The 26,297-nt window shown below is 34.1% G+C and overlaps 1 protein-coding gene across 4 annotated transcripts; it reads left to right on the top strand.

The window, feature by feature from the left end:
* Positions 1-644: 644 nt before the first annotated feature.
* slc25a10a (solute carrier family 25 member 10a) lies at positions 645-16,472 on the top strand. 4 transcript variants are annotated; one of them, XM_002661240.7, is made up of 11 exons: positions 645-1,062; positions 4,749-4,868; positions 5,625-5,739; positions 9,384-9,432; positions 9,567-9,608; positions 9,684-9,727; positions 10,637-10,707; positions 10,812-10,904; positions 11,071-11,148; positions 14,013-14,069; positions 14,151-16,472. In XM_002661240.7, exons 1-11 carry the CDS (start codon positions 973-975, stop codon positions 14,256-14,258), a joined length of 867 nt encoding a protein of 288 aa, XP_002661286.1. In that variant the 5' UTR covers positions 645-972; the 3' UTR covers positions 14,259-16,472. The 4 variants fall into 4 exon arrangements, with proteins under 4 accessions (XP_002661286.1, XP_073801106.1, XP_073801107.1 ...); XM_073945005.1 differs by having other exon boundaries at positions 5,625-6,145; XM_068219432.2 differs by lacking the exon at positions 645-1,062 and adding an exon at positions 1,829-1,961.
* Positions 16,473-26,297: the final 9,825 nt, after the last annotated feature.

The following is a 26,297-nucleotide window of genomic DNA, read 5'->3' as shown; positions in this document are numbered from 1 at the left end:
GTAATTATTTAGTTTTGGATTTACATTTTGTTGTGTCGCACCAGCATTATTAACATAATATTGTATGACAATTAATTTAAAATTGTATCTATCATTGCATTGTTATTGTACATTTCCTATAAAGTCACAATGCTAATGATTACATATAATTTGCGCAACACAATTTAGATATTACTTAATGTGGACTTTATTGTGTTTTGCACAAATTTAGTTCTGACCAGTAGCTTTAACCGCCCATTAAATAAGTGCATATCAAATTAATACAATTGTATTATAACATTAATAAGTCCACCCTAGCAATCACTTCAAGTTCAAAGTGGACTTTACTGGACGCACACACATAGCCCCCACTTAGGTCAGATATTTCTTGATTCTATTTATAGGCCTACTGTAGTGTCACGTACACACACTGAAACCTACAGAAAGAGCTTTTAACGGGATCCTTATAAAACTGTCGTAAATTATATTTCATTGTTTTCGAGAACTGAATAACTAAATAATATGCAATGCTTCGATTCCAAAAGCCGCCTGATACATATATTTGAACTTTAAAAAATTACACACAAAAAGATTTTCTAAATGAAGACCGTCTAGTAGGTTACGCCTTCTGCATGTGCCAAGAAGTCGCTTTGGCATTCCTCCTCAAGACAGAAAGAACGGGCTTTAATGTCGAGTGTTCAAGAAGACAGGGCGCTTTAAGAGAGTGCCCTACCCACGTGTATGTCAGTTAACGTTATTATTATAGAAACGAGCGACATTTTGCAATTTTTTTAGCCTATATGCGGATTTGAATGCCACGTATGACAGGTATAGCAGGCATACTGACACCTGACAGACGTTATTCGCTTTAATCAGTTGAACTCTCGGGATTAACACTCGGAGTTTATCTCAGGTCAGACCGTTTATTGTCGCGTGTGATCGAACCGCTTCATTCCTTCATTGTGTTGTTACGGAATAGACCGATATTTAGTCATGACAGAGACGCGTGTTTCGCGCTGGTATTTCGGAGGAATTGCCTCGTGTGCGGCCGCCTGTTGCACTCACCCTCTTGACTTGATAAAGGTACATTAACCATGTATGTAGCGTACTGCATGTGTGGAAAAGTGTGCATGTGTATAAAACATAGACCAGCTTAAATTGTTACATGGATAATTCTTACTTTATGTCCTTTGGTTTTGTATATATATATATATATATATATATATATATATATATATATATATATATATATATATATATATATATATATATATATATATAAAATGCTACCTTTCTATTATATTTTCATATTATTCAACCTCCTTTTATGTGTCAAAATCACTGTTTTCATCTTGCTGTACACCCAGACTTGGTGAAATAACATTGAAAAAAACATTTTAAAATATTAGTCATCTGGTAACTATTAATGTACCTTAATTAAACACCAGTGAAATGATTTCAATATTTTATAGTTATTATTGTGAGACTACTATCATTATAATTTTTTATACAAAATATAGCTGTCACACAGTATCTGTGTCATTTCCACCACAGAAAATCAAGGTGAATTTTGCTTGATAAATGTTTTATATTTATTCTTCGTCATTCCAAACATGGTGTACCTTTTAAAGGGCACCTATGGTAAAAAAAATCTACTTTTCAAGCTGTTTGGACAGATCTGTGTGTTGGTATAGTGTATAGACCGTTATACTGGGGTGATATGAACACACCCAGTCCTTTTTTTTCAATTTAACTACAAAAAAAAGGGTCGGCCAATTGGAGCTGTTTTCAAATCGATCGCACCATTACGTAGGTGTGCGATCTCCCCGCCCACCGAATTGATTGACAGCTGCGCGCATTAACATGTTCCGGTAGTCGCGTGTATATGTCAACAAGACCAGGCAGAAATACGCAAAGCAACCGGGAATAAAAGGTCTGTTCTGTTCGCTAGGATCAGCAATCATCATCAAATGTGATTAAGAGTAAGTTTCACATGTTTAAAGTGTTTTAAAACAGAGTATGTGTGTAATTAATTACAGCGTTTTACTTCAGCTTTACTTCATCAGCACAGCCGCGTGTCAGAACAATTATAAAAGAAGACGCTTCAATCCCGGTTTGTGGAAGTTAAATCAGGTTTATTTTGTACATTAGCATAACAGATATCAACACAGTACTTGAGGTTAGCCTTAACTAAGCTAAGTGTGCTCTGTCTGCCTGCCTGTGTGTGTGTGTGTGTGTCATCTGTGGTGTGTGTGTGTGTGTGTCATCTGTGGTGTGTGTGGTTGTGTGTGTGTGTGTGTGTGTGTGTGTGTGTGTGTGTGTGCGCGTTAACTTTTTAACGATATTGTGTGTGACTCATCAATGCAACTTCACAATACTGATTAGTAAAGGTTAGTTCTTACTGTAGTATCTCACAAACGCTACGTGAGACCTTCTTCCTTTAAGTCTGTCGGTTGTCTAACGCAGCTGAGGGAGTAGGCATGTAGTGGGCGAGAAAGTGGGCGGGAAAAAATCGTCTTAAAGGCGCAGTACGACAAAACCACCCCCTGCTGGAAATCAGTATAAAACAGCATCTTGTAAAAGGTATAATGAAAAATCTGATGGGTATTTTGATCTGAAACTTTATATACACATTCTAGAGACGCAAAAGACTTATATTAAATCTGAAAAAAGGGGTAACCTAGGTGCCCTTTAAAAGTGTTTTGAAAAAGCAAACACAAATAAGGTATATACATGAAATGCTAGTATCAATTCATGGCTAATAGATGAAACTATCTTTAATCTTTTCACAATAAACTATAGAAATGTAATTTCCACCACTGTGATTTCCACCACACTGCACCCTGTGGTGGAAAAGACAGCATGTGGCAGAAATGACATTACTGGTAGAAAGATACAATCGATGTGGATTGCGAAAGTACAGGGTTTGGACAATGAAACTAAAACACTGGCCAGTTTAGTGTTGTAGGTTTCATGACTAAGTTTAAGCAGCTAGTACCTGGTCTTCATTAATTGCACATTCCACATTAAAAGAGCATAGTAAGAAGGTTTAATTATCAGATTAACAGCGCTGTTTTGCTTAAAATATTGCAATGCACACAACATTATGTCATATGGTGACATATCAGAGTTCAAAAGAGGACAAATTGTTGGTGTGCATATTGCTGGCGCATCTGTGATCAAGACAGCAAGTCTTCATAATGTATCAAGAGCCACGGTATCCAGAGTAATATAAGCAAATCACCAAGAAGAAAAACACCATATCTGACAGGATTAACTGTTGGAACAAGAGGAAGTTGTCTGAAAGGTATGTCCGGGAGCTAACATCGATTGTATCCAAAAAACATAAAACCACAGCTGCAGACTCACTGCTGAATCTCACTCACAACTGAACTCTCCTGTTTCCACTAAAACTATTGGTAGGAAGCTCCACATGTTTAATATACATGGCCGAATGCTTTAGCCAAACCTTTGCTCACTCTTGCCAATGCTAAAGCCTGTTTCAATGGTGCAGCAGCCAAAATTTTGGGCTGTAGACAATGTGAAACATGTATTGGTCACTGGTGAGTCCACCTTCAGTGTCTTTCTCACATCTCTGAGAGTTACAGTGTGGAGAAGCCCCAAAGAAGTGTACCACTCAGACTGTTGATGCCTAGTGTCAAGCATGGGGGGATCAGTGATGGTTTGGTCTACAATATAAATGGCATTTAGGCCATGGACTACTGAACTATTCTTGAGTACTATGTGCATCCAGTGGTTCAAACATTGTATCATAAATGCAGTGGCGTGTATTAGGATGATAATGCACCAATACACACAGCAAGACTGTTGACAGAGTGGTCTGATAAATATGAAAGTGAAGTTAAACATCTCCCAGGACCTGCACAGTCACCAGATCGTAATATTAATGATCACTTTAAAATGTTTTAGAGGAGCGGGTAAGTAAACCTTTTCCTCCACCAGCATCACGTAGTGACCTGATCAATATTCTGCTAGAAGAACAGCTCAAAATCCCCCTGTCCACTGTGCAGGACCTGTATCTGTAATTCCCAAGATGATTTGATGCTGTACTGGCCACAAAAGAAGGCCCTACCGGGCGTTTCAGTTCTCCAACCCCTGTATATATACAAAGGTTCATGAGCAAGCCTGGTCTCAAACAAACATTGATGCATTATCAACCTGATATATGGCACCGCCTTCAGGATACAATGTTTGAACCATTGGGTGCACCAGAATGGTTTGCTAGTCCCTGGCAATGAAGCACCCATCTAGCACAAATATTGGGCCAAGGAAATGTCATGATATTGCAGCTCAAACCACCACTGATCCACCCCCATGGTTAACTCTGGGCATGCAACAGTTTGGGTTGTACTCTACACCGTAACTCTCCTGGATGTGGGAAATACAGAAAAGGACATTGTCCACAGCCAAAGATTTTTGCTGCTTGCACCATTTAAGCTGACATTTGGCATTGACACGAGTGACTTAAGCACCCAGGCCATTTATATTAACCTTATGGAGCTCCTCGATGAATAGTTTTAGTGGAAACATAAGAGTTAACTCTGCAGTAAGTGTTTTAGTTTCATTGTCCAAACACTGTATGTGTGTATAAACACAAGCACATTTTAGAAAAACCAAACTAATCAATGAAATCAGATCTATCTGTCTGGCTGTCTCTCTATGTGTGTGTTTGTGTGGGTCTTGTTGGCAATAAAACAGCAGGCCAAGTTTTGAGTTAAGTTGGCTATTAACTTGTCATCCACCTTCAGGTTCATCTGCAGACCCAGCAGGAGGTGAAGATGAGAATGACTGGCATGGCTGTACAGGTGGTGCGCAGTGATGGAGTGTTTGCACTCTACAATGGCCTCAGTGCCTCCCTCTGCAGGCAGGTCAGTGTCTACGCAAAGGATTTGCATTTTTCCAAGCTTTTTGGTCAACATGGGTCATTGGAAATATGTGCTTTGGCTTACTTTTTTGTGAAACTGCAAAACGTTTTTTAACAGTCTGTTTGACTACTGTTTTTAGGTTGATTAAATGCTGGAGGGCAACTTTTCGTCTGTAAATATCACTGATGATAATTACAGGGACATATTAATGATGAATAAAGGATTATTTTACTGTAGTTCTTAGCAAAATATCAAGTAAGCACCACCGGCATTTTATTGGTGTCTATTATAAGTGATAAGCTGGGTTGTTTTAACCCAATGTTGAGTCAAATATGTACAAACCCATTGGATTAAGTTTTTTTTAATTATATTTAAACAATTTTTTAGCTGAACATTTGGGTTTCTCCATAATTAATCCAATGTTAAGTTAAAACAAACCAGCTTTTATTAAATGGACAACTTTTCTATGGTGGATAGTTTGCGCTGTATCTCACTATTTATTGTGTTGTACTGTGCAAAATTAGGGAAAAATTAAGATCAATGCTTCACAAAGTTATCTGTACAATAAGCTCCACCTTTTCATGCATGTGTACAAGAAGGACTTTTATTTAAAACACAACAAAACACAGTAGTAACATTCATTAGAAAATGTTACACATTGCAAAAATGTAGACTGATGCACATATGTTTACTGTGTCTGAGCTGTTTTTGGTGCTCATTTTCACACTTGACAGTGTGATGACATGTTAACTGTTCTAGATGTCATACTCAATGACCCGCTTCGCCATATATGAAACTGTGAGAGACCAGATAGCCAGTCAAAACCAGGGGCCCATGCCCTTCTACCAGAAGATTTTACTGGCTGCTTTTGGAGGTGAGAGTGTCATGGAAAACTTCTTGACTGACTACATAAATGGATAAATGGATAACTAAAAAAGACAAAGAGTTCTTAAAACAACTTGTTTATTGGTGTATTTTAGCAACTTTATTTGTTAAACAAGCAACATAGACTCATTCTGAAAACGTAGCCCTTTGAACATTTCTGGAAATCGCGAATTATGTAGCCAGTAGCCAATTTCATCTTTAAAATAAATGTTACAAGGCGGTGTGACGCCGTTCCTTTTTTTGTGCTTACCAGCTGACTCCGTACTTCTGTATGGATGGCTTTCCTGCTGTTACCAGTTTGTCCAGTAACTCAGCATGTATATTGGCGGACTTGAGATGCAGAGAGGAGTTGACTAAGACAACAGGGTTCGTGTCTGGTGAAAAACAGAAAGCGGGTAAGACTAAAACAGAAGACAAAAAACAAAATAAAAAAGTAAATAACAGGGTGAGAATGTAGTAAAATCTGAAATCTAGGTTTAGGGATGAAGGAGGTTTGGTCAGTCGATTGGTCAGTCAATCAGTCAGTCAGTCAACAGCAGGCTTTGGTGGATTTACGCGAGAACAGCAGGCGCAAATTTTGTGATCTCACAAAGCCTACACAGTGGCCTTTGGTAGATTTGCAAAAGCAAAACAACAAAAAAACGTCTTCTAGAACATATTTGGTGCTCTCTAGGAGTCTGTTCTTCGTTGGTCGATTACTCAGCTGGATTTGGATATTGACGATTTGACATTATCCAGGATCGTTTCGTTCTTCAAAACTCATCTAAGAGTTGTTGTCTTTTTTGCTATATATATATATATATATATATATATATATATATATATATATATATATATATATATATATATATATATATATATATATATATATAAAACGGATGCAATCTGCACTCTGAAATAAAAGTAAAAGACTCCCACCTGGTGGTTCAAAGAGAAAAATTATTGATTTTTTAAAAAGGATAATAAGTCATTGCAGTCATGAACGTGTTTTAACGTATATTTTTTGATGCTTTGCAAAAGTTGCAGACATCTTTACCGATATAAAAATGCTTTTTTGATGCAAAATTAATTATTTATACAGTTAATTCTTACGTTGATTTAAAAACTTGAGTAGGCCCATTGGCTACCTACTATAATAAAGAAAATCTCTATATGTAGAATTAGATGCATTGATGTGCATTGAAATATGATAAGTACTCTTCACACATGAAAGCGTAAAGCCAGAAGCCCACACCAACTGTGGAAAGGAATTTGTGGATTACATTTAACAAACCGTTTACTGCTAATTTTATGTCATTTTGCTGACATGGATAATTGAATATTAATTAGATGATATCATTTTGCTGCTGTGCTATCAGCCAATTGTTGCATTGCTGATCATGATTTCAAGGTTTGACAGATCTGTCCTTCACAACACATGCTGCGATCTCAGATCAGTTCATCCAAACAGTTTATTCTGATTCATGAACTTGTTTGAAGAACCAAATTAGCCAGAGATCAGTTATCAAGATTAAAAGATCTAGGATCTGCCAAATCATCTTAGATCATTTCAGCGAAGTACGAAGAACGCACCCCAGAAATGTATATAACGGTACGTTTCGAGAATGAGCCTGGGTTGTAAACAAGAGATAGCTTGATATCAAGATAAAACATTAGATGTAGTTCTAGTAATTTTAGCAGATAGCTTGAAATACACAGCAGTCTGTTCAAATTTTTATATTACAATGAATGACCTAAAACAACAAACATTGTCATGAAGGTCTTACTAACAGGTTCGAACTTTTAAATTTTCAAAAAAAAAAAAAAAAAAAACACCTTCCTGAGAAACAGAACTTGTTGTCCAGTCTATAGCTATTGAATAAATGCTCCCCAAAATGCTTAGACAATATAATTAATAATTGAGACTAGTGAAACCATTCACTATTTTACCTGCTTTAGAGCACAGGTTTCTAATTCGATTCCTGGAGGCCAGCAGCTCTGCACAGTTTTGCTCCAGCCTTAATCAAATACAGCTGATCCAACTAATCAAGGTGTTTAAGACTACGGCTGTTTCTTGATATGCGTTCTTAAGTGATCTTGCACCTTCGTGTTCTCATGTAACATCATCGTCAAACGCCAAAGTTCAATTCCAAAACTCAAAGTAGCAAGAATGGAGGATGCGTGATAGTTTCTGAGATAAAGATCCGAGTTATAACTTATTTGTCTTTGGAGTTTACCTTAATGAAATAGTAAAAGTAAACATTACCATGAAAATCTTTATAAAGGCATAAACACATTAAATTTGTTTGCTGAAATTCATATTAAAATTTGCTGTATTTGTATTATGCAACGTATACTTGTAAGGTCTTTATGCACAGCATATATTGTTAAAAGGGAGAAAACAATAAATCATTGTATGAATGCTTGAAATGCTAAACAATTTTCTGTTAAAAGAGCTGTAGTCCTCCAGGAACTGATTTTGAGACTGCTGCTTTCGAGCAAATCTGAAGAACTACAAGCACATTAGAAGCTTTAAATTTGTTGGAAAAACTCTGCAGTTCACTACATTACATATATTACTTGATCCTAAAATCTCCCGTATTTTATTGGGATAACACCTACATTCAAAATGGCTCACATATAAATGCAATGAAAATACTCTTATGATGATAAAATAATCTCTCTCGCATTTCTGTAATTAGTGAACATATGAAGAGTTCAGATGCAAAAACCTCTAAATGCCATCTGAATTTTTCTTCTAAATTGAGCATTTTTATCCGGCTCCTGTGCATAGGTTCAGTAATATCAGTTTTATGGCATAGAAAAAGCCCTTTTTGTGGTCTTAAAAATGAACTAACTAAAAATAAACAAAGGAGGCTGAGAAAAATATTCATTTTTCAATTTAAATTTTTGATGACACTTAAAGTTTTTTTTTCATCTAAACACTTCTAATATACTCAACATACATACACACTGTACATACAGTTTACTTCTGTACATAAACGTATGGGTGACAGCCTTAAACTTATGTGGTCTACTGAAATCTGTAAGATGTGTTCTACATTTCTCACATCTCTCTGTGTAGTTAAATTATTTGGTCCCACTTTATATTAAGTGTCCTTAACTACTATGTACTTACATCAAAAAAATAAATACAATGTACTTACTGTGTTTATAATTTATTTGAGAACACTTGAAGCGCTTTTGAGTTGGGATAGGGGTTGGGTTATAGACAGGTTTGGTGGTATGGGTAGGTTTAAGGGAGGGTTAAGGTGTAAGGGATGGTCAAAAGTGTATTTACAAGTGTAATTACAAAAGTTAACTACAGATGTAAATACATACATTTATTTAACCAAGCATAAGTACACAGTAAATACATGTATTTACACAACAAGTACATTGTAACAAACTATTAATTCCTGTGTAAGTGCATATTAGTTAAGGCCACTTAATATAACGTGGGACCAATTATTTTATGTTTGTGTTTAGAGTTACTTTATGTAGAAATAATTTAAACAGTGTTTTAAAAGAAGTATTTGCTTTTGTAAGATTTTTGGGACATTTTGCATGTGGTGTGTGTATTTTGTGTGTACAATTTTGAAAAATGGTTTCAAAAATTGTTTTAAAATTTGTTAATTTTTTTTTAATCTGTAGGTTTTACTGGGGGTTTTATTGGGACACCAGCAGACATGGTTAATGTCAGGTGAGTAAAAACTCATAACTGAAAAATGAATGTAACTCATGAATGAATGATGCTGTTGTGAATGCTTTGTGGTAGAGCAACTGAGTTTTAAATATTGATCATTGTCCCTTTTCCTCTACCATTTACTATAACAGAATGCAAAATGATATGAAGCTGCCTCCTGTGCTTAGAAGAAAGTGAGTCTCAAAGATTATATACTATACATAAAGCCAAAATGCTAATCATTCCTGAAAACATATGGTGTTTTGCAGCTATGCGCACGCTCTTGATGGATTGTTACGTGTCTTAAAAGAAGGTGAGAATAATCCATTTACAAAAAAAAAAAAAAGAGATATATTTGTCTACAAGAAATTGGATGAATAAGCTGCTTGGAAAACACTTTTTAGTATTTATATGTTGGAATATGAAAACAATTCCATGCGTGTTCAGTAAAAAAGTTAGTGGAGAGTTTTTTCTTCAATGTCAGAAATCTTAGTAATTTATTGGATACAAATGAATAATTTGATTCACAGAATTCTGATATCCCCAATGCAAAAGTAACATTCAGGAGGTGCACAACAACTGACTTCAATTTATATAGGCAGCTGATATTAACAGTTGGAGTTTAGTGAAATTCGTCACTTGTCAATCATTCTCCAGTCCTCCATTGGTCGCACCCATACATACATCCTCTTTTTCTACGTATTCTCTGCACAACATTAAAACCATAAGACTTTCTTAACTGCATATATTCTGTGTTCAGTTTCAACCAATCTCTGCTACAGGAAGTTTTGCTGCAGAGCTCAAGTTAATTTTAGACAAGCAGGCCTTTGCATTTCTATAAGCTTCATTTACTTCTGCAAAAATGCTTCATTAGTATGCAAAACATTTCACACTCAACAGTAAAAGTTCAGTTAATATAAACACTTTAAGCAATACAAAAACAATTGATTAATGAAATGTAAAAAACACAAGATTACACAAAAAATTCCACTTTCACAAGATATTCCACAGCAATATTTTGATGCTGGAAAAGCATGCATGCCAAAGTCTAAAATTTTAATCCTTCCAACAGCAATTTGAAAATGTGTAATGACAGATTGTGAGACTGTGCTACTTACTCATCCATCAGGAAAGAGAAAACAGACAAGGGTTGGGGTCAATTGAAATATTCATAGAGCTCTGGTTGTAAGTTCCCTGACTCACAACCTGCTATCTTTTCTAGAGGGAATACGGAAGCTGTTCTCAGGAGCCTCAATGGCAGCTAGTAGAGGGGCCTTGGTGACTGTGGGTCAGGTAATAAAACCAATTTCAGTTTTGCAATCACTGAATAGATTGCAGATAATCTGTTAGTTTTGTATAACTCACTAATCCTCACCCGCCTTGTGTGGTTCTTCTAGCTGTCTTGTTATGACCAGGCCAAGCAGCTGGTTTTGGGAACTGGTCTGATGACTGACAACATCTTCACTCACTTTGTTGCCAGTTTCATTGCGGTAAGTTATCCTCCTTTCCAAAAACCATTATTATTTTTAAGCTGTTTGTTGGTTTGACTTCATACACATGATTTTTTTCCACCTTCTCTCTCAGGCCTACAATGAAACAGGATGTAAAACAATGTTGTTGATTCCACTTAGCAACATTTTTATGTTGTCTTTACAGGGAGGCTGTGCTACAGTTCTCTGTCAGCCCATGGATGTGGTGAAAACCAGACTGATGAATTCAAAGGGGGAATACAGAGTAAGAGTCTGCTTGAATTTCCCTTTTTTCATTAATCTTATAACAACCATACTAAAGTTTAAGGTAAAACATGTTTAAACACTTTTATTCAGTAAAGCTCGGGTCCCAAGTCTTGTCTAACCAGATCTCATGGATTTGCGCAACCTGGAATTGACTCTCATCCATAAACCCATGTCTGAAGTCTTTTTTTTTTATGCTGGCCTAACTTTATTTGGCCTAACAAACTTTGAATGGTGACCTGGCCTTTTCTCCTGCTAGTTTTAACTAGAAGCATACTTTCACTTTATCTTGTTTACTCAACTTTTAAAAAAACATCAGCTGCACTGACCTAAAATATTTAGTCAGTAAACATTTAGTTGGGTTAACATAAGATAAGTAGTTTTCTGAAGAGGTGAACTACTCTATAACAAAACTTTTTAAGTTGTGCCAATTGAACATTCATGCCTGAAGTTAAATGAATAAAAAAGTCTTTAGTTCCTTTCACTTTTCTCATGTAATTAACTTTTGAAAACATCAGTTGTGCTGACCTAAAGTGTCTAAAGTTGAGTAAACAAAAAAAAAAAAAAAAAACGTTTGGAAATTGGCACTAAGAAATAATACTTCATCAGAACAAGCCTTAAACATAGTTTAATTGAAAAAAAAAAAAAAAACGAACAAACAAACAAACTAACTAACAAACAAACAAACAAACAAACTAAAACAGTGACAAATGTTAACAAAACATTTATTAGACACAAAATTAGAAACAGGACAGGAACCAAAACAGCGGTAAACAAGACAAGGATCAAACATGACAGGACAAACAAAACCACTTTGTAATGCTTCACATGGAAAAAAAGACTCAGCAAAGAGTCTGTGAATGAAGGGTCTTTATAGTCCTAGTAATCAGCTTCCAGCTTTGAGCTTCCAGCTGTGTGTGTGTAATCAGGAGAAACTGGTTCCTCCATTAGAATATTAGTTGGAGCATTTGATTTGTCAGTTAATTATTACAGGATTTTACTGAGTTGTTCATGAAAATTAAATATCAGACCCATTTGATTTCTCAATTGAGAATGCATTTTATTATTATTTGATCTTTTTGAGCATTTGATTTGTCATTTGGGTAGTTGTTTCGAAAGTTTGATTTTCATTATTTTATTTGTTTAGGCATTTGAATTAGAATTTTGTTAGGAAAAAAACGTCCATGTATATATTCTTTGTTGATTCTATGATTTTCAAAATGCATCACTATTTTTTTTTTATATTGATTCTAGGCCTATTTTTTTTTTGTATTTTATTTTTACAGCAGATCATGCGCTAGCCTAGTCTTTAACAGCCGATGATGCTCTAGACATTTTTAACATTATGTAATGCTCTAGCTCCTTGCATTTTTTACACTGTTTAGTACAACTCATTAAGGTCTTATGTTCTCAATGTCCATGTAACGGTACATCTAATGCTCATTTAAATTCTTTTTTGTTGTTGTTGCTTGGTTTTCATGGTGTTGTAGTTCTTTATTTCACTAGTCTTAATGTAATTTGCGGTATTACAACTACAATTGAGACCAACATCTAGTCATCAATCAGAACTCTGTTATTGAACTGAATTGAATTGCGTGTGGTGAGTGTGACGTCATCAATGTGTTTGCGGAGGTTCGCTTTGGGTGAGTGCGACAGGATTTTCGTTTTGGGTGCAGAGCGCATGAAATTGTTTGAGACTTGAGTGAACAGTTAGCATGGCACCGCATTTGATGTCAGTTGAATATGAAACATTTTGAAGACCTTTTGTCTGAAACAGGTGTGCCTGAACAGACATCTTTAATCTCCATAAATGCGTGATAATAGAGATAACCAAATTAGCAATAATTTATGGCTAGAAATTGCAACAGCAGTTGGAAAGGAGGACAGTTTTTGTTAAAGTTTTAAAAATGCCTGAGGGATGTTAAAAACAAAAAGTAGAGGCCATGCAAAAGTTGAGACCCACGTGGTTTTAATATTACAGAATGTGTTTTTCCACCATTAATAGGTTTTACGATGATGTATATATAACAATTTTAAATTTAAAACAATTTAATAGCTACAAAACTTAAATGAAGTAACAAAGTATTTCTTTAATAACTAGAAAATAATATTTGAATCAGTTTAATAATAAAAAATATAATTGTAGAGCAACCCATGTTCTGCTGTCATTAATATTTTTATTTAATAGGTTGAACTGTCCGAGATATGAACAAAAGCAAGTGATACATCAAAATTTGATTAAAAAAATCTTGAAATCATTTAAACAAATTATAAAAAAATAATACAAATAATTAAAATTTAACATTTAAAAATTTTAAATGGTTAAAAAAATCTTTATAATCATTAAAATAATTTATAAAAAATATTTGTTTAAAAATCTTGAATGATGTTAATGATATGACTTAGTTCTGGAAACTTCCTACTTCTAAGTTTATCCATCAGATTTTTCTGTCGTTTTCTTTTCACTGCCACCTGTCGTTTTAAAGAGTATCACAACGGCGAACCCGTCAAGTATAAAAGCATTGTCTGTTTCATTAGGTGCACGCGGAGGTGTGTGATGTGGCACAAGGCGAAAGTATAAATCAGCCTTAAAATGTTTGTTTTTGTCCTATCGTTCAATAGTGCAGCTAACCTGTCTTTAGTACTGTTCAATTTGAGTAAACTTCATTTTCTCCTTATGTGTATGCAAGTTTTTGATATTGTGTTAAATGTCTTAAATTTAATACTCAGTGGTCTTTAAAAGGTCTTAAATAGTCTTAAATTTGACATTATGATATCTGCAGAAACCTTGTGTAAACCCTTATCACTGATTGGCCAATGAGAATTGTTTTGTGTTTATCTGTGACACTATTGTTTCTGTGATAGGGATTAATTCATTGTCTGTCTGATACTGGAAAACTTGGACCTAAAGCTTTCTACAAGGTAACAAAAAAATCATGTCATGAGTGTTAAATACTCTCAAGTGTGTGTTACAGTGGTAATAACTGTGTTTTATCTCTACAGGGCCTGGTCCCCGCTGGAATCCGCCTGATTCCTCACACGGTTCTGACTTTCATCTTCCTGGAGCAGCTCAGATTGTACTTTGGCATTAGAGTTGTTGCCGCTACTTGAACTCTGACCCAAAATCTCCAACCCAGGCTGATTGGAATTGTGTGCCCAGGGATACACTTTTGAGAACTGAGAAATATGTACAATAGACTACATCTTCTTGCAGCTATTAATTCACAAATCCACTAGAGTCCAACTTGTACATTTTTGACTATCTCAAATAAGTTCCTGGGGCACATTTTCTCATACTTGCCATTTCTCATAAATACACTATTTACATTCTACATATCTTAATGTCCTTCTCGCAGATGTCTATGAGAGAAGTCGGTCAGCTACTAATATATCTGCTTGATGTGTACTTAAACACCCACATTCTTCCTTAAACCCAACCGATTGTATTTTCAAAAGCGATCTAAAAGTGAAAAACCATTGTGGCAAAAAACTTTGACCACAATGTCATGCTGTTTGTTTTGGGTTTCATTTTATCTGGTTTTTACCTGGTCTTTCACTGGACTAGAACCGTGGTCCTCTCCACTTCGTGTCTCAAGTCGGACACAATTCATAGTGAGCTACTAAGCAAACCAATCATATCGGAAAAGCTGTCCAGACAGTGATACCGGAAGTACCGCTTCATAGCATTCATCTACACACAAAATGCAGGCATACTGTATGTACCCACAACCACATATTTCTCAATTCTCAAAAATGTATCCTAATGATCCTGTATTGAAAATCTCCTAAGGCTAGCATTAATTTCAGGAGATTGGATTACAAGTAGCTAGCACTAAAACCAGGTGTTAAATGGGGTCAAACACATGCTGGCAATGAATCACTGAAACCACATGCTTGTGACCAAAGGACCAGTAGTCACCAGGCAGTCATTCACTGTTCTAAAACAGTAGTCTCAAACAGTGACTTTGTCTAATGTGTGGCTTTATAAATAAAAAAAGTAAACTAAAATACAGTGGTGTGAAAAAGTGTTTGCCCCTTGTTGATTTCTTTTGTCTGTGTGTGTGTGTGTGTGTGTCACACTTTAATGTTTCAGATGATCACACAAATTAAAATATTTGTCAAAGATAATGTAAGTAAACAAATTATGCAGTTTTTATTATTAAGGGAAAACACAATCCAAAACTACATAACCCCATGTGAAAAGATGTTTGACATCCATCACCCCCCTCTCAAACACACACACACACACACACACACACACACACACACACACACACACACACACACACACACACACACACACACACACACACACACACACACACACACACACAAATTCTGTGCACCAAAATTCCCTGAAGGAGAATATCTTTCCATCTGTTAGTGACCTCAAGCTAAAAACAAACTTGGTTTATGCAGCAGAATAATGATCTAAAACACATCACAAATCCACTTCTGAATGGTTGAAGAAAAACAAAATGAAGACTGGAGTGACCTAATCAAAGCCTTCACTTCCCTGAAATCAAATTGACATGCCGTGGCACGACCTTAAAAGGTCAGTTCATGCTCCTTCCAGTGTGGATGAATCACAACAATTTTGCAAACATGAGTGGGCCAAAGATTCCTTCACAGCGTTGTAACAGACTCATTGTAAGCAAGAAAAATTCTTGATTGCAGTTTTTACTGGCTAAAAGGGAGGGTAAACTCTCTTCTATGTATTTCTTGTATTTAGTTTTCCCTGATAATAAAACAAAAAACCTCTTCATTTCAAAACTGTATGATGTGTTCATTTGGGCAAACACTTTTTCACACCATTGTAACATAAACTTTAAATTAAACAGTTTAAAATGACACACCTAAAACTTACTATAAGCTCTTTTATTTGGATACAACGATCTTCTTAACTTTTTGGTTACATCAGCCAATATAAAAGTTAATGTCAGGTTTAGACAGGGCCAAAATTCCTTAAACTTTCATTTTTAGGGACAGTACAGAGATAATGTTTCTGTCCATCATGTAAAGCAATGGACCGTAGTTCCAACCAAGTACTGGTGAAGGAATTTCATTTCATGGGAGAAAAGGCACATAGTGTACATTTCTGCTGATGATGTGTACTTTTTTTTGTTCTTTGCAGTGCCATCAATGTTGACATTTGAGTTGCTTGCTTTTGATTATGTATTGCCATATTTATTGTATTGTACTGTTTTTTCTATCATTTGTTAGCTGTAGATTGTGTGATCTTGACTGTTTTCTTGATCTTGAGTGGTTTCTCCATGATCAGTAAAAAAAGTTTCATTTACCCAAAATATTAAACAAATTTGACAGTATTTGATCAATATGCACTGTATTGTTTCATTATGACAGTCTTAATATTTGGACTTTTGTATGTGTTTTCTGTTTAGGATTCATGTATATATTCATTGAATTCAATTGTTTATATTCAATATGCAAGCATTGTGAAATGCAAGAAAATCATGTTAAAATGAGTATCAAATCAGATTTTTCAGTGATGGGTTGCAGCTGAAAGGGCATCCGCTGCGTAAAACATATGCTGGATAAATTGGCATTTTTTTCCTGCTGTGGCGACCTCAGATTAATGAAAAAAAAAAATAATAATAAAAAAAAAATAATAATAATATATATATATATATATATATATATATATATATATATATATATATATATATATATATATATATATATATATATATATATATATATATATATATATATATATATATATATATATATATATATATATACATATATATACATACATACATACATACAACACTACTATTATTATAATAATAGTTTTTTTTATGTTGGAGTTTTATGAAACAAGATTTTATTTATTAGTGATAGTTCATTATTTCATAAATGAATTCGTGTAATGTCCTCCAGGTGGCAGAAATGCATTGTCACTGTAACTCGTGATAGTTCAGTTGCAGTCATGGGTGAAGGTGTCAGCATCTACAATACACATGCCACTGGGATAGGACATAATCACAATAATCAGCATCAATGTGAATAATTAATCTGCTCTCATCATAATATAAGGCTGTGCATGTTTTTGTATAATTTTATTTTTCAGAATCTCTGTTCTGCTATATTTCCAACAGGGTCCTGCCAGGACAATGTACATTCTCAGAAAAAAGGTAGATGCTCTCACCGGGCCTGTAGTACTCAGAGTTGTTGTACCTTGCTAAAACAAGGTACTAAATGTGCTCTCTTGGGGTAGAAACTCCTTTGTCAAGTACATTTTTGAAGGCCAGTCAATGCCTCAAAAAAAAAAAAAAAAAAAAAAAAAATGTATATATATATATATATATATATATATATATATATATATATATATATATATATATATATATATATATATATATATATATATATATATATATATATACCTGCCTATATAATTTATGTATATATATATATGATGTCATTTCATCTGGCAGGAAACTCTGGAAGGCATCCATCTCTCATTATTTGAACAAAATGGTAGATAGTATATTAACTATATATATATGTATATATTTTTAGATTTATAACTATATTTCATTAAATTTCACACTTTTTGAAAAACAATAATATAAAAATACATAAAATTCAGTTTTAGACATTCTTCATTTTTTCAATTTATTTGCTACTGATAGATTTGTAAATCTATTCACTATAATTAATAATATAAGGAGGAATATATATTTTTTCAAATATTTTTTTTTGTATAAACTGTATAGGGACACTATGTGTAAGTATACTTTACTGTGCAATTAAAAAAAAAATATTTGACTCAATTCATGCTTATTACTCAAGGTGGCAGTGTCTGATACACAATCATAAAGTGATTTTCCTTCAATTACATGAAACAAAAGTATCATCAGCAAAGCTAGAAATGGCTTCACTGTGCATAATAAAACATATGTGTCCCTGCACTTGATAGTGGATCTTGTAAACAAGATGACAACAATCAAACACTTGATTTTGAAAATGTTGGAATTTGGAGAAATTTTTTTTTTTTTTGAGAAAATAGCTCAGCCAAAATGAACATTTACTCACCAAGAGTAACTGGTAACCACTGGCATCCATTTCCGTTAGCATCCAAAACAACAACAACAACAACAACGAACAAAGACAAAAAATACTATGGAACCCATTGTCGTTTTAGATCATGAAACTATAATGTGAAATGTGCTCTAATAGTTATCTTAACACACACTACTTAAATCAGAAGTGTCCAAACTCAGTGGTGGAGGGCCGGTGTCCTGGAGAGTTTAGCTCCAACGCTAATCAAACACACCTGAACCAGCTAATCAAGCTATTATTAGATATACTAGAAACTTCCTGGCAGGTGTATTGAAGCAAATGTTAGCTAAACTATGCAGGAGACCAGCCCTTTAGAACTGAGTTTGGACACCACTGACTTAAACTAAAGTCTTATGGGTTCCAAAAGGTAACTAAATACGCTTTAGCATGCTTTTTGTAAGTGATTTTCAAATATTGGGAGAAATTTAAGCTACTGCAGGAGTTAAAGCTATTTAGACCTAAATATCTAAGACAAACTTTGCCTCATGTGGATTAACTTGCTTAGATTAATTTAATGTTAATGCATTAACAAATTAAACACTGTAAATTTTGAGTAGCCTACAGACTTTCAACATCATGGGGGTAAAATCTATTATTTGCTTACTTGTATATTGAAATTCCAAGAGGTTTGCTTTGTTTGAGGCCTGCTGTACATAGATGATGATATAATACAGTACTTAAAATATTTTAAATAAACAATTCTGAATAGACCAGGCATATAATATACTAAATGTAGTATAATGTCACTAAAAAAGTACAAAATAGAAATATAGGGCAATAATGATATAATACATTCACCATTCACAGGCCTTTTTTTTGAACAGCAGTCAAGATAAATTCTTGCTACTTCACCTAAACGTAGAAAATGTGCTGATATAATGTGGTGACAAGACCCCAAGAGTGCTGTTCATGTGTTTTGTTTGCATTTTCATTTCCCAGATCCAATGTATAGGAATTCTTACGGCCTCTTTACAGAGAAATCGGTCCAATGTTTCCACATTATTCCCACAATTGAGGCAATTGTGTGTGGAACACTAAGATGTACAATGAGAGATGTGCTGTGAGAGATATATGAGGTAGTGTGAAAGATGGTCTAATCTCTTTTCCAATCTGTCTGGTCTTTTTGCTGTCATTTTTTTTTTTTTTTGATCTGGTTGAAAACCTTAAATAACTTGGTTGAAAAACAACATACATCTGTATAATCTCCATGTGAGTTATCAGTTTCATAGAACAAGTTCAAAGCTTTTGAAATCTACAGACATCATCTCGCTATGGCTTGCAGGAACTTTTCTGTTTTATCTTTTACATTTTTGCTATGTTAATTTCCACATATAACACCGTTGTTAACCCTAGAGAAACATTTCTATTCAAGGCATTATATAGGTATTTTTATTGATTATCATATAATAGTTGATTATTTTTACTTATGGTCTATAATGCTTTAATGGATGTGTGCTTTTATGCTTTAATCCTATGTTAAAACTCAAAGTGGAAAATACCTCCAGAATGAGCACTGCTGAAAACATGGCTGGTCACTAATGCACTGTTAATAACCAGTAATCTAGATAATATAATTTTCTGAATCAACTACAGGCCCTATTGGTATCAGATGGTAATGCATCAGAAGTCTTGCACATTCACAGAAAATAGCTTATTGTGTTATTTAGTTATTTTTTATTAATCATTTGTTTAAATAAGGTGGATAAAGAGGGGTTTGATCCATCTTGTAATTCAGAGATCCACAATTGTTGACCAACAACTGTACACATACCCAGTGGTGGAAAGAGGACTGAAATTAAAGTAAAAGCATCATTACCATTTTCCCAAAAATGTAGCGCAAATAAAGAAAAATCTGTTGTAAATAATACTCAGATGAGAAAAAGTAGCCATTTTAAACGTACTCTAGAGTAGTGAGTATTGAGTATTATGCTGTAAAAAAGGTGAAACATTTACCGTACATGCAATTTGTGCATGTGTGTGCAAAGGTAACATTCTGTAGTGCATTTAGTTATTGTCTAAGACTATTTCGTCACCTTGGAATTATAAGGTTCTATCTGCGTTCTGAATGATTTTGAGATATTGAGCTTCAAAGTTTTAGCATTCCATAGCAAACAATATGTGTGTAACATTTGTTTTTTTAAATAAAAAAGTCTTAAAATGTAAACAACTTCTAAAAAAACATCCCATAATGTAAATAATTTGTCATTTGATAAGAATATGTCAATAACTCAATTTTGACAAAAACTTCAGATAGAACCTTATAATTCTAAGGTGTTGATTTGGTGATTTCAGTCATCATACAGTAAACATTCGCCATCTTCTTTTCAGTGATTTGGCCCAACAACCCATCTGAGACAGAATTCTGATGGAGAGGGTTGGGTCGAATTAAAACAGATTTTCATTTCTAGTTTTTTGTAAACCTTTTTGTGTTTTATAGCTGTGCTACAAAACAAGCTAAAATGAATTATTTTACCAAATATTGTAAATGAATCGGATGTTTTTTTAATGTAAATATTGTCATCTCACAGTTCAGCAAGCAATTCAAGGCAACAACTAGTGTGATTCTGTTATAAATTAGATTGTTTTGTTTTTACTGTAATAGATTTATTAGAAAATGCTACAAAAATACTGTATTAGTTTATATAAAGCAATGTTTTCTTGACATTTTTTAAACAAGTCCAAAGACATGCGATATAGGTGAATTGGGGTGCCTAAATTGTCCGTAGTGTATGAATGTGAATGAATGGGATGTTTCCCAGAAATGGGTTGTAGCTGGAAGGGCATCTGCTGCCTATAACATTTGCTGGATAAGTTGATGGTTCATTCCGCTGTGGCGACAGATAATAAAGGGACTAACCTGAAAATAAAATGTATAAATGAATGAATGAATATATGCCTTTTAAGTTGATCAAAATGGCATGCTAGGCATACAGTAATCTGTCTTATTTTTGAATTCCGATTAGACCAATCAACACTGTAAATAATGCAGGGTCCCACCTAATACAAGTGACTTACAAGTGAACATAAAACAAATAAGTCATTCTAAAAAACTCAAGATTTGTGTTATTTCAGCTCATTTTAAATAAGTACTTTGAAAGTGCAAAATCTCAATATTTTTGAGTATACAATTTTTGAACAATTGACTTTAAAAACATTTGACCAGTTATAACAAACAAACAAACTTTATTTTGATGGTCTGTTACATTGGAACATGTCAACTAATTCTCATTAGATTATAAGGAGACTGTTAGGTTGGAGTTAGGGTTAGTGTAAGTTGGACTGTACTTGCAAAGTTTCTTATAGTCAGTTAAATGTCTGTTTAAGGAGGAGTATCAACTGATATTAAGCAGACAGTCTACTAATACTCAAATGGACCATCAAAAAAAAGTCTTACTAAATAGATAAAATAATAAAATGAATGAACAAATAAACAATAAATGAACTATTTATTTGTAAGATTAAACCATTTAAGCAGTTTACAACCTTTTTTTTTTTACATTTCTAATATTTCTCTTGTGTTCCATGGTACAGACAAATTATAAAACAACATGAACGCAAGTGGGATAAAAAGTATTTTTGGCTATTAACATTTTTTAAGCTGCTGTCCTTGTATCAACTGTTGGCTTGTTCCCTTCGCTGTTAGTGATTGCAGGTTTTATCCTTGTTGGGACATTTAGTCATCACAAAGATAGCACAGCCCAACCCACGCATACAATAAAAACAAGCATGAAGCAAGAACCACTTTTCTTATAATTACGAAGAAACATAATTAACCCCATATATAGAAATCTCTGTTATTCTCAAGACTTCCTCCAGTAAACAACATTTATCTTATCTGCCTCTTTCTGTCTTGTCTGGACTTTAAATTCTTGGAAAAGCAAGTAAAATAGCACTGGTTACCAGCATATGTTGTGCTCTTTCAGGACTTTGAACTGTCTTGAGATGTCTTGGCTTACCACATAAACTATATCTACAGTCTTAGAAATTCTGGATGAAAATTATCAATTAAATGTGCACTAAAAATGCTGGGTTGTTTTAATTCAATGCTGTTTCAAATCAAAACAAATATGGACAAACCTTATGGCTGGCTTAAAAGAAGTTATTTAAAGGTGCTTTATGTAGGTTTTTGACTTTTCTAAGGCATAAAAACTGTGTATTTGATTCTATCAGTCAGAAAGGCTCTCGAAGTTTTTGTCCGTGACCAAAAAGCCACCTCCGGTGGACAGTATCAGACTCCGAAATGAGACACAAAGTTAAAGTTCTACATGAGGTGGTTATTATTTGGAAATAATATAAATATTACAAACATGAACATTTGGGAAGCAAGCTACATTTAAACCCCATTTACTAACAACCAGCTACATGACGAGATTTGCAGTGAGAAGCAGTTTGGCTGTTTGCACCAGACGAAACATGACAAAAATTTAAACACAGACATTCAGAATAGTGCATTTACTGCACTCCAATGAAATGGTAAGGTTTAAAATCTACTTAATACATATTAAACCTTTTTAACATTGTTAAATGTACATGTTGAATCACTGATATGTGTTGGCTTGCACTGAGTCACAGTTCTAAAGTTCAATATCAAAAAATTGTTTTTGTTTTCAAGATCTGAGGTGAACTATCTGCTTCTGTTTTCAGTAGTATGGTAATAAATGTCATGTAAAAATGGCATTAAAACTCACATTGTTAACATTTACAGTTAATCTCAGTGGCTTTGGTGCATTTCTCACAACACTATTTACATTTGCACAACAGTTAATGCATTTTTCAAAACAATTAGTACAAACTGCAAAACCTAGATGATAACCTGCAAAAGCGTGTCACCCACTCAAAATGGATAGCTCATTCCTCAAAAGCAAGTATTCATGTCAATTAAAGTGTAAGTGTCATCAAGATGAAACATCCTGACACCATTGTTTATGAACAAGATAGTCAAATGGCTTTGTCATGTTTTCATTATGACAGTTTACTCTGTACATTTTTTTTAATGCAAAAAAACTCATATTTTGGTGACACTTCCTGAAAATGCTCAAGACAGCACTTTATACAGCCATTAAAAAAATTGTGAGAAATGCACCAAAGCGACTGAGAAAAACTGTAATTATCAGCCTCGCTCTTGTTGGTGTCATCAATCTGGTAACCTGCGTTTGTGTGCCTTTTGAACCAGAATAGCAATACCTAGCTCAACCACTGAGTGTCAAAATTGCATACTGCAGTTTTAAGTGTAATTGCAAAACCTACTGATTAGGTTTGTCCATATTTGACGCAAAAATAGTTCATTGGGAAACAAATTTAATTTAAAATAAGTAAAATGTTTACCCTACCAATTAAGTTAGTAAATTAGTTTTAGCCAAATTTGAGTATTACTCTATGCTAAAAAATAAGTACTGTTAATCCAGTGCTGGGGCAAATATGAACATACTCAACAGTTGTGTTTAAAATGTTTATTACGTTTCAGAAAAAAACTATGCTTCCGATTGGGTTTGTCCAAATTTTATCCAAAATGAATTTAGTTACAATTTTAGATTTAACTTAATGAAATATATATATATATATATATATATATATATATATATATATATATATATATATATATATATATATATATATATATATATATATATATAAATGTCACATACTAAAAATAATGGTTTGTGTTCGAATATTGGTTTAAAAAATGTTATTTAAATAAAATAAATCTGCACAACATTGGATTTGTCCAGTTGACCCAATGCTTGGTTAACACAAACACACAATTTTTTTCTAAAGGGTCTTAATGCTGTCTCTCATATTCTCTCTCTTCAATGAAGAATGTTTGCAAAAAAGATAATGGTGGACATGTAACACAGAATGTGTGTTGAGCTGCAAAATGGATGTGGAAATCTTCCAAACTCTCAGCTGAAATCAGCTTTCAGTGTCTGTGGCTCTTGTGTCTGAATCTGGCAACATTTCACAGCTCTGCTGAAAGACATCTTTACAGCAGACACGAATCAGAGGAGCAAATATAGGCCTGGATAAGGACTGGCTTTGCACGCTTTTCTGGTTGGTCCCTGTCTGTCACTGATCCCTTTCAGCTGACCAAATGACCCTTGCACACCATCTGGTCAAGCTGCCAGAGGAAACACGAAAAGGCTGTTAGGTTTACGCCAGTGACCTGTGATAGCACTTCTTCGAATTGCCTATGATCGCTTCATTTATTCTGTGTGACTGTGCACTGTATGTTGGGGTCCAAAAGTCAGTGACCACTGTGAATATGTGGATTTTGCTTAAACCTAGAGCTAAACATAACGTCTAAAAGCTAATAAATATTTAGGATTACTCTTTTTCCAGGTCACCAATCCAATAACCAATGTTTGATATCGACCACTTCTTTCTACTGATGATCTTGGTTTCGTAAGGTGTGAAATAGTTAATTCTGCATGTGATTTGCAGATTAAATCCAGAGATTAATCAACTTCAGCATCATCATAAAATAGACAAAAGATGCAATAGAGAATTTAACTTCAACTTCTTTATTTATATAGCACACTTACCTGCAATGTGAATTGCCCAAAGTGCTTCACATGGCATGTAGAAAGGTAAAATATTCAACAGACGTAGATAACTACAGTAAGTACAAATGTTAAAGAGCCCCTATTATGGGTTTTTGAAAAAGACCTTCCATGTAGTGTGTAACATTGTTATCATTGTAACTAAATGAAGTGAAATATCCAGCTAAGGCTTAAATCTGAAAGTACACCGTGTTAAAATTGATTCATATATAAAAGAGTCGACTCATAGTGGTTAAAATGAATCGCCATAGTACTGAGTCTTTAGCTGTGTTGGCGTGACGTCGAAACAGAACTCACACAGACCTGGGAAAATTTACACCCCCGGCCACAAACACTGTAGAAAGAAAAAGAGGAAGACTAAGGCCGTACTCACACTAGGTACGCTCACACCATATCGGGCCTCGGCACGCTTACGTCATCGCTGCTGCTCTGTTCAGTGAGAGGCGCTCTCTATGGCAAGTCTTTTTAGCATTTAAATCTTAGTTCTGACTCCATAAATTTATTTAGAGATATCTCTAATTATATTTTGACTAGTCATAATTATAATTCCACAACTCAGAATGACAATTAGAGATATCTGCAATTACAATTGTACTAGTACGAAATCAGATTGGAGATATCTGCAAATATATTATGACTAGTCATATTCCTCCATTGACTTTCATTGAAAAATATTTGCAGATATCTTTAAATGAGTTTTGATTAGTCACAATTGTATTTAGAGATATCTCCAAATGAATTTTGACTAGTAACAATTGTAATTAGAGATATCTCTAACTGAGTTTTTACTAGTCCTAATACATTTGGAGATATCTTTAATTCGTCATATTTAGAGATATTTACAAATATATTTGAAGATATCTCTAATTAATTTATTAATAGTCGAATTACAGTTCTAGATATCTTGAATTGGATTTTTGACTAGTCAAAATTCATTTTGAGATATATCGAATTACAATTGTGACTAGTCAAAACTTATTTAGAGATATCTGCAAATATTTTTCAATGGAAGTCAATGGAGGAATATGACTAGTCAGTCATAATATATTTGCAGATATCTCCAATCTGACTAGTGAAATTATAATTATGACTAGTCAAAATATAATTAGAGATATATCTAAATATATTTATGGATAGTCAGAACAGGGTTTAAATGCTAAAACGGCTTGCCATACGCTCTCACCCAGTAGCACAGTGGAGATTTCTCTAGTTATATCCTTTCAGTCGTTTGTTATGCATTGACATGCAGTCAAATATTTCGCCAAACAGTCCTTATGATTAAAAGTCACGTCTCGCTTTCAGTTTCGGGCTTTGGCGAGTTTTGCACTCACACACAAGTGTTATGACCTAAACCGGTCACCACAAATAAGGAGAAGTCGAGTACAATTGCGGTACAAAAATATATTTATTTACTATTATTAAGGTCATGTTGCTAGCCCATCAGGTCCAAAACCGATCCCAGCCGAAAGGTAAGTGACCAGATTCCACGTGCAGCCTCTCCCTC

Source organism: Danio rerio, chromosome 3 (genome assembly GCF_049306965.1).
Source record: "Danio rerio strain Tuebingen ecotype United States chromosome 3, GRCz12tu, whole genome shotgun sequence".
NCBI lineage: Eukaryota > Metazoa > Chordata > Actinopteri > Cypriniformes > Danionidae > Danio > Danio rerio.
Note: the sequence above shows the minus strand (reverse complement) of the source record. Positions and strands in the feature narration are given on the sequence as shown.

What these genes read in the sequence shown, in the direction of transcription:
- slc25a10a (XM_002661240.7), top strand. Translation starts at nt 973, where the DNA reads ATGACAGAGACGCGTGTTTCGCGCTGGTATTTCGGAGGAATTGCCTCG. An exon ending in GTTACGTGTCTTAAAAGAAG is followed by an intron (nt 9,728 to 10,636) that starts GTGAGAATAATC and finishes TATCTTTTCTAG; the next exon opens with AGGGAATACGGAAGCTGTTC. An exon ending in ATTCAAAGGGGGAATACAGA is followed by an intron (nt 11,149 to 14,012) that starts GTAAGAGTCTGC and finishes TTTCTGTGATAG; the next exon opens with GGATTAATTCATTGTCTGTC.